Source organism: Coturnix japonica, chromosome 4, assembly GCF_001577835.2.
Source record: "Coturnix japonica isolate 7356 chromosome 4, Coturnix japonica 2.1, whole genome shotgun sequence".
Taxonomy (NCBI): domain Eukaryota; kingdom Metazoa; phylum Chordata; class Aves; order Galliformes; family Phasianidae; genus Coturnix; species Coturnix japonica.
In genome coordinates, this window is record NC_029519.1 from 45,364,784 (window position 1) to 45,378,139 (window position 13,356).

At 38.9% G+C, this 13,356-nt stretch overlaps 1 protein-coding gene across 1 annotated transcript; it reads left to right on the forward strand.

Moving 5' to 3' along the window:
- Positions 1–718: 718 nt before the first annotated feature.
- On the forward strand, positions 719–12,650 carry LOC107313385 (alpha-fetoprotein). The gene is made up of 14 exons (XM_032444363.1): positions 719–857; positions 1,608–1,668; positions 1,902–2,037; positions 2,994–3,196; positions 3,714–3,861; positions 4,109–4,206; positions 4,503–4,632; positions 5,237–5,451; positions 6,273–6,405; positions 7,142–7,239; positions 8,432–8,570; positions 9,004–9,227; positions 10,362–10,494; positions 11,150–12,650. The coding sequence occupies exons 1-14, from the start codon at positions 773–775 to the stop codon at positions 11,192–11,194; spliced, it is 1,848 nt and encodes a 615-aa protein (XP_032300254.1). The 5' UTR covers positions 719–772; the 3' UTR covers positions 11,195–12,650.
- Positions 12,651–13,356: the final 706 nt, after the last annotated feature.

The following is a 13,356-nucleotide window of genomic DNA, read 5'->3' on the forward strand; positions in this document are numbered from 1 at the left end:
TACCCTTGTCCACTCATCTCTTAGTTACAAATATCAATGGCCCTCTTAAGCCATTCTGTCTCCAAAATTGACCATTTTGGTCACAATTATGCTTAGAGATTATGCTTATAGCATACTTAAAAAAAAATACATTAAATAACTCAAACATCTGATTTCACTTTCATTCTAGTTTTCAATTTGATTTTGTTTGAGGATTTCAGATGCATTTTTATGCCAATCGTTAATGTTTGAGGTATACAATATATACTTGACTATATACTTGTACTTAATTCAGCCTTTTCACCATGTCACCTTGGACTAAGGGAGAAAAGATGGCTTTTTCAGCAAGGAAGAGTGCAAAAATCTCAGCATAACCAATGAACTTGGGATCCTTTGGTCAACAGTGTGCTAGAAAGGAGACTTTTGCACAGCAATCACCTTTGAACAAATGTGTAAGTAGAAGAGATCTACGTTTATGATAAAAAGCACAGAGAATGTTTAAACTTCTTGTTTGAAGTGTGATAAGTTAAAAATGTCTACCTAAATTTCAGGGAAAAAAGAATCTACAAAGTCCTTTCTTTGCAACAAGTTGAGTAGTTCAGCACACTGAGCAAATAATGGCATGTTTAATTATTGTGGGAATATTCTAGAAGGGCTAATGTTATATGTGACACTAAAAGGGTTTTGATTAACCAGAAATTGTTTGGTAGAGTATATATGTCATTCGCCTGAAGTCTTTCTGATTCTCAGAGATTAACTAGACCTATCTCAGTCCCTGCAAAAGGCTGACATTATGAACTGGAGAGCAGTAATTTATATCATTTTATTAGTAAGCTTTACTATAGTCAGAGCCCTGCCTAGAAGTTATCGGGACACAGGTAAGAACATATCTTGTGTTTTTATTCTGTTCTTTCATATAACACTGATGACTGCAACTTAGCATGCATGATTATTTACTATTGTTTTACCACTGCTAGTTCTACACTAGAGATTAATTGTAAGTGAAAGATACAAAACAGAACTGTAGCTGTATAATTCCAGTCTTGTGATCACCCTTAGACATATCACTTCTTAATTTCTTGAGAGTCCATGTGCTGCATGATACAGCCTAGTCCACACAGAGAGGAGGTAATTTAATCTATAGGAGTGCTGTTATTCCACTAAATTTCAGGTACTCCAAAACCTGTTGAAGTAAAGAAGATCCAGTGGCAAAGGAAAATATTTGCATATAATTTTCAGGTAAATTGGACACATTTGTGTTCCACAGGGCCAGTTAACGGCACATAGAGAAGGATGAATTTCTGTGACTTTTTGTAGAGCAAATGATCATCAAGTACGCTTTTAAAAAGCTAAGACAAGGCTAAGAAAAGGTTTCTAAGGTGTTTATTTAACCACGTGATGTGCATCATCATAGCTGAGCACCTTCTATATTTGTATCTCCCTGCCACAAAACATGAAATAGGAAGGGAAATTATATTGTAGCTCAAAAACAAATTGTTTCCCACCCTCAAGTCAAGTAGATAGCATGGCCTCATGCCCTTCGCCTTAGTAATAGTACTCCTGGCACTGAAATCTGTTTTTCTGAAACTCCAGCAATTTATTCAAATACCAATTATCTTGTTTTTCAGAGGAAAAAAACAGCATCAGCCAGCGGTTTTCTCAGCTGCAAGAGAACAATTTTAAAGCCATGTAAGTTATCTGGGTAAAGAATCTACTTGCAGATTTGCTGCCTATGAACATCCCTTTGGCATTCTGTGTCATTTGGAGATGAGCATGAATTGCAAGTCGTACACTCCCTGTTCCACCAACCTGAGCGAGTTGGTGAATGAAGCCCTCCTACTGTCTCATGCAAAAAGTAATACAGTTGCTTTTATTTTTTAGACAGACAGAAACATTCTTAATGATCTCCATTCTTCTTATAGTGCCATGATCATGTTTGCACAGTATGTGCAAGGAAACACATTTGGTCAAGTGGTTAAAATGGCTGAAGCTGTAACAGACTTTGCCAAAAGGTGCACTGATACAGACAGAGACAACCCAAACTGCCAGAAGCCTTTGGTAAGCAAGCTTGTACTTGTAACGTGGCACAGATTTTCAGAAGTGACATAATTTTGGGGTACTGGTATGCATTTTTGCAGGCAAGAGTAAGATGTTACGAGACATGGTTTACTTGTGTGTGAATGTTTGCTCTTATTGACTCTTTCCTCCTCCATGCTCCCACCTAAAAGGCATCTCAAGATGAGCAAAGGATAACAAGGTCGTTCACAGAAAATACCACAGTAGCTTTTGAAATCCTTGACCTCTTAAAACATTTGTAATCTTGTGCTTTTATGGCTAGCATAACAAAACTCGGTAGAAGACAGATATTTCCAGCAATTATGATGCTCATAGGAGCTTTCTCCACTCCATTAACTCACATTGCTAGTATTCAGTGGAGTCTACTTCAATGCACTGTCAGAGAGCAGCAGATTGAATCATGGAAAATGAATATCAGTCTGTTACGACTCTTCTATTTGTTAAACATGGGGCTAAAGCAAATCCTGAATTAAGACAATTCCCAGCTGAACTATGATTGACAGCAAACCTGAGCACTGCTACTTGATGAACAAGGAACCTGAGAACTGTTGTTATACAAACCTGAGACTTGTCGCTATACAAACCTGACTTTAATTAGAAAATAATGCGGATCCTGTTGAGATATGCAAATCAAACAATCATCTTGACTGTAATCAAGAAACAAGGATCTGAATATTTTAAGTTCAATGGAAGCTGAACAGTATATTTGAAAGCTATCTCATTATAATATCTATCTTGGCATAACAGTAGGTATCAGAGACTGACATATACATTTTAGAAGTCACTGTGACACGGCAGGTAAAGCAGGGGTAGTAAAGAGAGAAACTATACACTTATGCAAGTTAGGGCTTGTTGGGTTAAAAAGTCTCCTCAGAAAGCTCACAGGGGGTGAAATGGAATCCTCACACACATCCACTTTTTTCCTATTTTTTTCACAGGACAGGATCTTCCTCAATACAATATGCCAGGAGGACAATCTTCCCAGGTTTACTGACTGCTGTGCTAAAAAGGACCCTGAAAGAAATGATTGCTTCCTCTCCCTTAAAAATTCATCAAGAGGATTCATTTCTCCTTTTGAAAGGCCAAATGCTGAAGCTGCCTGCAAAAATTATTCAGAGCATCGCCATTCATTACCGGGATAGTAAGTAAATAACTCATAGATTTCTTGCCTGCATGTGATGGTTATGAGCCTTGAGACCACAAATGCAGTACCAACCAAGACATTCAATGAGACTTACTGTAAAGCCATCCTCTTTTTTCTTCCTAATGAGAAATATTTGAATAATCCATCTATTGTCATCACATGAAACCTGTTCTACCACAACCTACTTTGAATATAACAGTCTGACCTATCTCATTGTAGTTTAAATAAAGCACTCATCTGAAACATCTGCGATCTGTCTTTGGTCCTTAAAAGCCAAGCAGACTTTTTGCTGCCTCTAGACCAAAACTGGCAGGAGCTTGGCATTTTATTTCCAGAAAAATGCCAGCCTTATCAGAATTCTTCCAAGAAATGCTGTACCACTGTCATGTCTTGTTGTTTTGACAAGAAAACAGTTGCTTTTAGTAGCTATAAATCAGCAGATACTGCAATACTACTATAGCTCCCTATGTTTCAGGGCTTACTCCGATAGTAAAGACATTTATCTCTGTTTTAGTTTTATCTATGAGGTTTCCAGAAGGCATCCTTTCCTCTATGCCCCAACAATCCTTTCTGTTGCTATCCAATATGATGAGATGATGAAGGACTGCTGCAGAAATACTGAAGATTCCACTCATAACCTGGAGGAATGCTTTCGGAGACAGGTACTACAAAGCAAGGGGGTGGTTTCGTAGCATGCGACCAGTGGCATTCCCATAATGAAACAAATGCTGAAGTAGAGCTATTGATTGTTTCTTTTTCAGCATCTGCATCTGATGTTATAATTCACTCTGCTAAGGACAGGGTGAAATATGACTTGAATTCTACTTAACTACTTAAATCAGCAGTTTTAGCACAAAGCATTGCCTTGGCTTTCTTCCATTTTCACAGCCTGTATTTCCTTTCTACCAGGCACCAAAGGTGGTGAAGCCCATCAGAGAAGATGGCCTAAGGCAGGAACACACATGTGGAATCCTGAAGAAGTTTGGAGAAAGGACCATAAAGGCTCTGTGAGTCTTCCCAATGCTTACTAAACAAGACTTTGTCTTGTTCGCTTCGGCTGTAGACCAGCCACACTCATTGTTAAGATGTAACACGTTGCCTATATCAGGGCTTCCTGACTGCTTCACTAAAGTCCCTATCATATGTCAGCTGAAAGCAGATTCCCACCTTTTCACCATACAATGGATGTAAATATATTGGCCAGTTCTGACCAGTTTGCATACAGCCCTTTACATACAAGTAATGAAAGCTATCGCAGCCTCACACTGTGAATATTAGCAATAACTATTTTTCTTCATTTTAGGAAACTTGTGCAGATAAGCCAGAAATTCCCTAAAGCTGATTTTTTTACTGTTACCAAACTTGTGTCGGATGTTGCTAACATGCACAAGGACTGCTGTCGTGGAGATATGCTGGAGTGTATGCGTGACAGGGTAAATCATTTAATATTTATGTACATTTGGAGAAATTATATGCCTTTTCTTCTTTTCTCAGATTGTTTTCCCTCCTGTGTTGTACTGTGTTCTTTGGAACTGAATTCTTTAGTCTAAAAACATGGTTGAATTGTCCCATTTGACACAAAGTCAGCAAATGAACTTTGTGACTAAAAAAAGCATCGTTCTATTTTAGTGAATCCTGTTGCAGCTCCTAGCTACACCGTATATTTTCTGTGCAGCTTTCAGCAAAACATGTATCTGCCTTTCCTCTGTTCTCTCTGTTTTTTAATCATCCCAAATCCATCTATCTCTCTGCTTGTCTGAGATGCCTAGCTAGATAACTAACTTCTCTGTTTTGGTGGTTACCTGGCACCTATCAAATGGGAAGCAAAAGGCTTCAGCGGCTAGAGCAACAAGACTTCTGTCCTGTTCTGCCAGATGACTGCTGTACAGCTGTGATCAGAAGAAGCTTTGACCTTCTTCCCTTTGACAGTCCCCTTCTCTGCCTGTAAAACGGGGATAACAATACTGATCAAAAATCAAAACAAAACAACAAACCACCAAAATTTTATCAAACTTCCTCCCTTTCTTTGCTTTTCAGGAAGAAATTCTACACTATGTCTGCACCAACCAAGAAATCATATCAAGTAAAATTAAAAAGTGCTGTGAAAAGCCACTGCTCCAAAGAAGTGAATGCATTATTAATGCGGAAAATGATGACAAACCTGCAAATTTGTCTCCCCAAGTCAGGGAGTTTATAGAAGACAAAGGAATATGTGAACGCTTTGCTCAGGAAAAAGATAACCACTTGGCCAGGTAACATGCATCTTCCTTCTGTCTTCAGTTTTGCTGTTCTACTACTTGGACTATAAGACGGCAGTTTGAAAGATAAAGATCAGCTCATTTAGCCTCAGATTTGTCTGCACTGTGAGCACGTGGGCATGTAGGAACTGCACAAGGTTATCTTAACAAAACACCAACCTAAGAGGGTATGGAATGAGAACAAATGCTGAACAAGTCACAGTTATACTAGAGAAAACTGAAGAAATGTGTGTGAAATTTAGGTACTATCAGTTCTGATCTCAGGCTTAAAACCTAGCTTTGATTCACTCTTTAATGGGAATGAAAACACATACCTAAGTGATGCTCATGCCTTGATTTAACAGGTTTGATCCATTTCTTTTCTAGACATGTTCTTTTGCGTGGTGAAGCCCTGACCCTACCTGTAGTAAAACTAGGCAAAAATAATAAAAAACATGCCAAAAGCTGCAACAGAAACAGCATCAAGTCACAAAGTCAATTAATTTACTTCAAATAAGATCTATCACTTCCATTTATGAACAGTGCAGCTAATAGATTGAGCACAATGCCATGTAGAGTGACTGCTTCGAGGACAGATAATCATCCCAAGATCCTCTGAGAAATGGCTCTGTTAACAGAAATTACTTCATTTAGATGGGAAGAGCTTAACAAGCCATGTTCTGTTCAAGTTGAATTCCAGGCTGTGATTTTGTGAAATTATTCCCATTATATGGAAGGTCAGATGAAAGCATCCCAAAAGCATCCCTACTGTCCTTACCATCCCCAGTCTCCTGAAAGTCACGGTTTTGTCTTATTGCTGTGCACACATATTGCAGGTTTCTTTATGAATATTCCAGAAGACACCCTGAATTTTCTGCTCAAATGCTATTGAGAATAGGTAAAGGATACGAGGACCTACTGAATGAGTGCTGCAAAACTGGCTCTCCAGAGAACTGCTGCAGCAGAGGGGTAAGTGCCTTACACAATACATGCATGAATTCAGGCACACAACCACACAGCCTGTAGTGCATGTGGGTACTAGAGCTCCTGGGAATGGGACAGGGAAAAACCCTCTCTTGGTGTACACGTCTGATTTCAGGTATCCAGCCTCCTCCTTCCCCTGTGGGTATTTTGCAAGAATCTGCTGCTGCTATACTGATTTAACATGGATAGACAGATGCCAGTGAGAGGGACGGAGCTAGCATCTCTGTGAACTGTTACTCTCTGTTAGACACCCCTGCAGCACCACTTGCCCACTTGCAAATGGCAAAGGCCTTTGCTCAGAGTGCAGTGAGGCACTGGCACAGGCTGCCCAGTAGGTGCCCCATCCCTGGAGGTGTTCAAAGCAGCCTGGTCTGGTGGGTGGCAATGAGTCCATGGCAGTGGACTTTAATGACCCTTCCAATCCAGTCACAGATATAGACATCTGCAACGTATATGTCTGAAGTTTAGAGCTACTCTGTCTCAAATCTAGATTTTCATCACTTATAGAATAAATATTTAAAGATGATTGAAGTGGACTTCTGTCACATTCAGGCAGTTTCGAGGTTTTAGAAAGATTAAGACCTTCTAATGAAATTAAAACTTGGTGGTACATTTCAGGTGAGAGGCAGCTATGGAGATGAAGGCCTCATCATAAGGCACTATAGGGCATTTTGCATTCCCACCAATAAAGTGACTCCTCAAATTAATTTACTTTCCTCAGGAAGAAGAACTGAAGAAACACATTTATGAAACTGAAAGTGTGATGAAGACAAGCTGTGACATTTACAAGGAGAAAGGAGATTACTATTTCCAAAACGAGTATTAATCTTTTGTTTTTAAAATACATATCTGCTTAGCTGATGCCTGCACAAGATGGGCACAATGTAGGCTGGAGTAAATCCATGGATGGGGAAAAAAGCTGGGCTAAAGGACATGACTTGAATGTTTGGTCCAATAAGTTACTGCCTTTTAAGATTTTCTTCTCATTTCCAAGACAAAGTTTTGTCCTCACCCAGCTCCTGAGGCAGTGAAATGGCAACTTGTTCAATCTCTCTTTCACTTTTGCTACGGATTGCTGTTTTTTGTTTTTGTTTTGCACTGTAACTGCATTTTAAGGTGTGAGCTGTAACTTAAGAGTCAGAAATTTGGCCAAAAGGCAGTTCATGCATCTTCTGCAAAAGACCTTTCTCTAATTCCAGCAGCAGATGAAGCTACTAAGAACTGTAACAAAAAATTAACTACAGCAGACAGAGCAAAACCTGACTAGCGTTGCAGCATGCTGTGCTTCAATGCAACATGCAGACACAAGCCTCCTGCAGGAATTCTGGCCTTGATTTGCAATGTTAATGAGCACATGCCTAACAAAGTATGTAAGCAATTTCAAATCTATAAACTGCTTGCATGAAGTTAGGCTTCTGCTGTCTTTGTCTGGGGAGAAAGACATAGCGAGCTTTTTATGTTCTTGGACGTGTTTGATCATTAAAAGACTTATGGAACTAGAGGTTTGCAACAAACCCAGTATGCTGCTCCTTCTGTGTAGTGTATCAGTTTTTATGGTTTCCCTGGCCACTGTAGCTAATAAGCACAAATTTTAAGTGAGAGAAAAATCACAACTTTTTTGAGCTTATCTCCTGCTGAGATCAGCTGCCAAGAAGTCACTCGAGTTCAGTTTTGCTTCTAAACAAGCTCCCCGTGCTCCCAGGAAAGTGAACAACGCAGGGAAAATATACATACAATTTCAGAAGAGAGACAACCAAAATATAAATGGCAATGTTAGCATTAATTTTATTTAGCCTGGTAGGAGACTGGTCAGAAAAAGGAGAGATCTCGCAGAGAGCATGCTTATACTTGCCTATATGAGCCTATAAACCCCTGGCTGAGTTCTGCACTAGTAGGAAAGAGCGTTCTGCTGTGGGATTTGGCTAGAGCCTTACACAGTTGAAGGCGGTGGCTTGCTCATTGCTGGCTGCTTGAATGTAAGCATCAATAACACAAAAAATTATCATTTTAGGCTTCTCCTGAGCTTCACCAAGAAGATGCCTCAGCTAACATCTGCAGAGCTGATAAAATTCACCAAGCAAATGACCACAATTGGCTCCAAATGCTGCCAGTTGAGCCAGGACAAGCTATTGCCTTGTGCTGAGGAAAATGTAAGTTGTCTTTTTGTTTTCTTACTTGTCTTAGTCCTATTTTTTTTCCTGAAGCTCTGTGTCAGTTCCTGCTACAAGCAAAGTCCAACAGCTTGGAATACCAACAAATGAGCAAAATGCTCACTGAGCTATTGAGCTGTCCTGAAGATGTACTTCCAGACACACACTTGCATTAAGCATAACACAGTGGTATTGAAATCATTGTTTGAATTACTCTCTGTGAGTATGCACTGCAGGCAATCCACTTGGCAGAACGAATGCAGAGAAAGCATTCAGCAGAAAAAAATCCCTTTTATCTTACAGACAAAGCATAATTTAAATTCTCAGCCATTATTTATAACTTTACTAAAAGTAGCATCTATACTAGGGTTTTGTTTTTTTTTTTTAATAAGGGAATAACACGAAATTGTGTTTTTCACCTCTTCCTGTAAAGCTGGATCTTGTGCTTGGAGAAATATGTAGAAGACACCTGACCAATCCGATAAACCCTTCTGTTTGCCACTGCTGTAGTAGCTCCTACGCTCTCAGGAGGCCGTGCATGGGGAAACTCGAAATTGATGAGAATTATGTGCCCTTGTCATTAACACCCGATCTGTTCACTTTCCATGAAGACTTATGTACAACTGAAGAAGAAAAGTTACAGCACAAGAAGCAGGAGTAAGACATACTTCTACTCTGCATTTACCCTGGCAATTCTCACCTTTCCCTTGTCCACTGTACTTGTCTACCTTCTATAAAATGCTCTGAAAAGCAGCCATATCCAGCCTACCTAACTGCTTTTCTTTCTTCTTATCTTTGTCCTGCTTTCTTTTGCAGTCTGGTTGAACCTGTATTTATCTGCCTTTAATTAGAAGTCATTTTTCAGAGGTGGGTAGTTGTACTGGTACATACAGCACCAGATAGGAAGCAATAAGTGCCTGAAGTTTGTTCCTCAAACTGTCCTCTACAGAAACTGTGAAAGCCATGTCATAAAAACATATTAGACGAACAAGGAAGCTAATGCATGACCATTATGGTTTAACTCAAGCTTGTCTCTCAGTGAGACAGACTATGTATTTATCCACATCCCAAGCATTCCTTCAATCTCTGGATGCTTGTTTGCCTTTGTTAGAGAAAAGTGCCACGCTGGACCTCCCATTACAAGGAAAAACAAGTTATCTTGGATAACTTATGCTATGTCAAACTCATAATGTGTAGGTGTAAGGGTGGCTAACATAAAGATGCTAACAAAGATGATGGTAGATATTCAAAGGTTATTAACAAAGGAAAACTCACCAACATCAGTGCCTTAACTGGAAAGCTGAAGCAGTCTCCACTGGAAAGCAACCTCCAAGAGATGCTGCCTCAGTGGTGGTCAGCCCTTAAATGAGGTCATAGAGTAGGTGGAGTCGAGCTCCACCCCTTCCGGGAGCACAGCTAAATTACTCTCACCTGTGCTCCCACAGCTGACCCAACATTTACCTCAGCTGATTAATCAGAGGTTCAAGCTGTGATTTCCCATACAGTAGGACACTCTCGAGTGGTAATAACACTTATCAACTGTATAATTTGTTCGGGGAGATTAATGGTAGAACAACTTCAAAAACAAGCACTGCTATTTTACTTCACAGGAGAATAGGGAGATGCTCCCCACTGCAAATACCTGCCTGGTTGGTTCATAAAGATGAAACAAAGCTATAGAAAGCAAGTGGATAATAAGAAAACAAAGATCTTACTGGATTAGTGGTTGAGAAGTGCTTCTTAAGCTGTGTGCGCATCTTCCAGCTTCACAGGACTTTGCTTCCCTTGCAGAATGCTCATCAACCTCATCAAATACAAGCCCCAGATCACACAAGAACAGTTGACCTCCATCACCGTGGCTTTTACTGCCATGAGGGAACAGTGCTGCAAAGAAGAGAATCGTGAGGCATGTTTTGTGAAACAGGTATTGGTTCAGCTTTCACCTATATGCTCTTAATCAAAATGAAAACACACACGTGTAAATTTCCACATTAAGCAACAAAAACAAAGCCTGGCTGGCCAAAATTCCTTTGGCTACTTTTCCAAAGATCTTTCCCTAGCTAACAGTACTGGACTGAATTTCCTTTTAAGATAAGTTCCTTTGCAATAGGGAGAGAAATAATATTCAAAATTTTGTCAGGGCATTTCCTTTATTTCCCCACATCTGCTTTTCTCTCATCTTTTCCAAGTTAGCTTTTTGAACTTCATACTACAGAGCTACTTGGATTTTTCTCTATCTTCCAGTAAAGTATCACACATGCATGTGTTTGTACACAACCTGCAAAGGTCATAAAGCATTAAGGAACTGACGTACTGATGTACACACATAATTTGTTTGCAAGCATATCGTCTTAGAGACTAGTCAGGTGCTGGCACAGGCTGCAAGAGGAGGTGATAGAGTCACCATTCCTGGAGGTGTTTAAGAAATGTTTGAGTGCTGTACTGAGGGCTGTGGTTTAGCGAGGAATATTGGTGGACAGTTGGACTGGATGATCTTAGAGGTCTTTTCCAACCTTGGTGATTCTGTGATTCCATGATCATTCTGATTTTATCGCTTACAGATGTTTTGCTTCTTTCAGAGTCCAGAACTTATAAAAAGAAGTGAAAAACTGCTGTCAGCCTAAAAAGCTCACTTAGCTTACTGGAAGATATTTGCTGAATGCTATGGAGTTGCACAAATTAAATATTACGCATATCTTTTCTAAATATTCATGTAGTATAAACAAGAGAATATGAGTTATCATAGTGGAGAATACTGTGCTGTGGTTCTTTACCTATAAACCTATTGAAGTGAGTACAATTTTCACCAGCTATAATTCGTTCTGCCAATGTCTGATTTTCCACCATCAACAAGGCAAAGGGATGCCTCCAGTGAAACATCGCGTTTCTGAGAAAAATCTGATAAGCTATGAAACTGCAAATGCAGTCTGCATTCAGCACTCAGCCTAACAGAAACTTAAGTGTATGGATTTTATTCAGATGGGGGAGAAATTTCTGTGATAACTTAATGTGTAGCTCATATTTCCTTGGTTCAAAATGATCATGAGCATGTAAAATTTAAACCAAAACAAATAACTTAAACCCACTTGAATCAAAAAGTAAGATGCAACATACAAGATGTGTTGCATGGATGGAAAATGAGGTTTTAAATGTGTCCAAAATCTTATGCTACACAATATTATTTTTCTTGTGCAAAATAATCATAGAAAAAGAAAAAAAGTAATCTAAAGTTTATGAAGCATAAAGAAGAATATTGAAAAAAATCTGCCCGTAACAATTTTTATAATATTTTTGAATCACCAAAAACTTTTTTGGTATTTTAATAGGATTGTCTTTGAAATGCATCACAGTCATTCACTAATGAGGGCTGCTGTGTGGAACTATAAAATTGCTTTTAGGCACAGAAAGATTATCTTGGTCATCCCAAGCAGAGCAAGGAAGAAGATAGATGAGCAAAATGTCATTAAGGTGAAATGTGACACTTTTGGTCAGCACACAAACATTTAGAGAAAGCACCAGAAAGCTTCTGAATTTAAAGTATATAATAAGAGATAATTCTCCAGAATCAGATTGAAGAGGTTGACCAAATGAAGTCTTGTAATCTGTCCTGTGTATACTGCTAGGCAATGTTTTCATTAATGAAATAGTGAAAGGAAATACTGTTCATTTAATTTGTGACAAAAAATAAGGTGGATAGAGACTGTTGCAGATCTCACTGCAACATTTCTGATGTCAAAGTCATCTCTGCAAATTACAGAAATATCCTAGAAGAACACCAGCTGTGTTTGGTGCAAACAAATTAAACACGTGACATAGGTATAATTAAGCAACTGCAGTAGTACGGTAGAAGAAAAATATTCATTACAGTGTTGAATGAATAACAGTGCAGTTACAACAAATCACAAACTGATTAAGAGTCACTGATATTTTGCTGCTAATTGAAGCCTAACATCATGCTTGCATGCTAGTTGAATAAAAACAATATTAACAGATAAAACAGAAGAATGAGATACATCACATACACATCACAGTTTTGTTTTTCTCACCTTTCATAAGGACTTCGCTGAAGTACATGAACAAATCTGGGGTCTCAGTTGCAGACAAAATGTCACTGAAAAGAAAGCAACGGTTAAAGTTCCATTAAAAAAAAAAAAAATAAAAGAAGAAGAAGAAGAAAAGAAAGGAAAAAGAAGAATAGATTGGGGTTGTGTGGTTTAGTAAGAAAGGCTTTAAGAACATGCAAGTCTTCACATATTGAAAAAAGACAGGTCCCAGGACAAAGATAGCCAGTCAACGCATAGTAGGGAAAACAAAGCACCAGAATCAATTTGGTCTGGAAGCAGTAAGGAGCTCCAAAAGAGACAGCACACATTACCCAAGTGCCAGTGAAGTTTTCAGGCCAAAAAATAAGTAGAGATCTTCTAAGGCTTCTCTCGGCACAGTTTTCTCGGGATTTAATACTCTGATGCACATCACTCTTCTGGAATCTGGGCGTTGGGTTTGGGCAATGTTTTTATAAAAAAATTATCTTTTCTCCTCAACGTCCAGTGATGACTTGGGGTTTTTCCTCACTGGGTTGCTTAGTAGCAGCAAGATTAGGTAGTGTTTTTTACTCTAGTGTCTTATTAGTTATGTCCTAGAACTTGAATTCAAAAGAAACCCGTATTTCTTCTGTCATCTGCTTTTCATTGCTGTTACCTTGAGTATGGAATAATACTTTGGAATAAAATCTTCCTCTGTTCTTGTCAGCATTTGTCAGAAACAGTTCATTTAAGTGACCGCAATA

What these genes read in the sequence shown, in the direction of transcription:
- LOC107313385 (XM_032444363.1), top strand. Translation starts at nt 773, where the DNA reads ATGAACTGGAGAGCAGTAATTTATATCATTTTATTAGTAAGCTTTACT. An exon ending in TAGAAGTTATCGGGACACAG is followed by an intron (nt 858 to 1,607) that starts GTAAGAACATAT and finishes CTTGTTTTTCAG; the next exon opens with AGGAAAAAAACAGCATCAGC. An exon ending in TTACAGCACAAGAAGCAGGA is followed by an intron (nt 9,228 to 10,361) that starts GTAAGACATACT and finishes CTTCCCTTGCAG; the next exon opens with AATGCTCATCAACCTCATCA.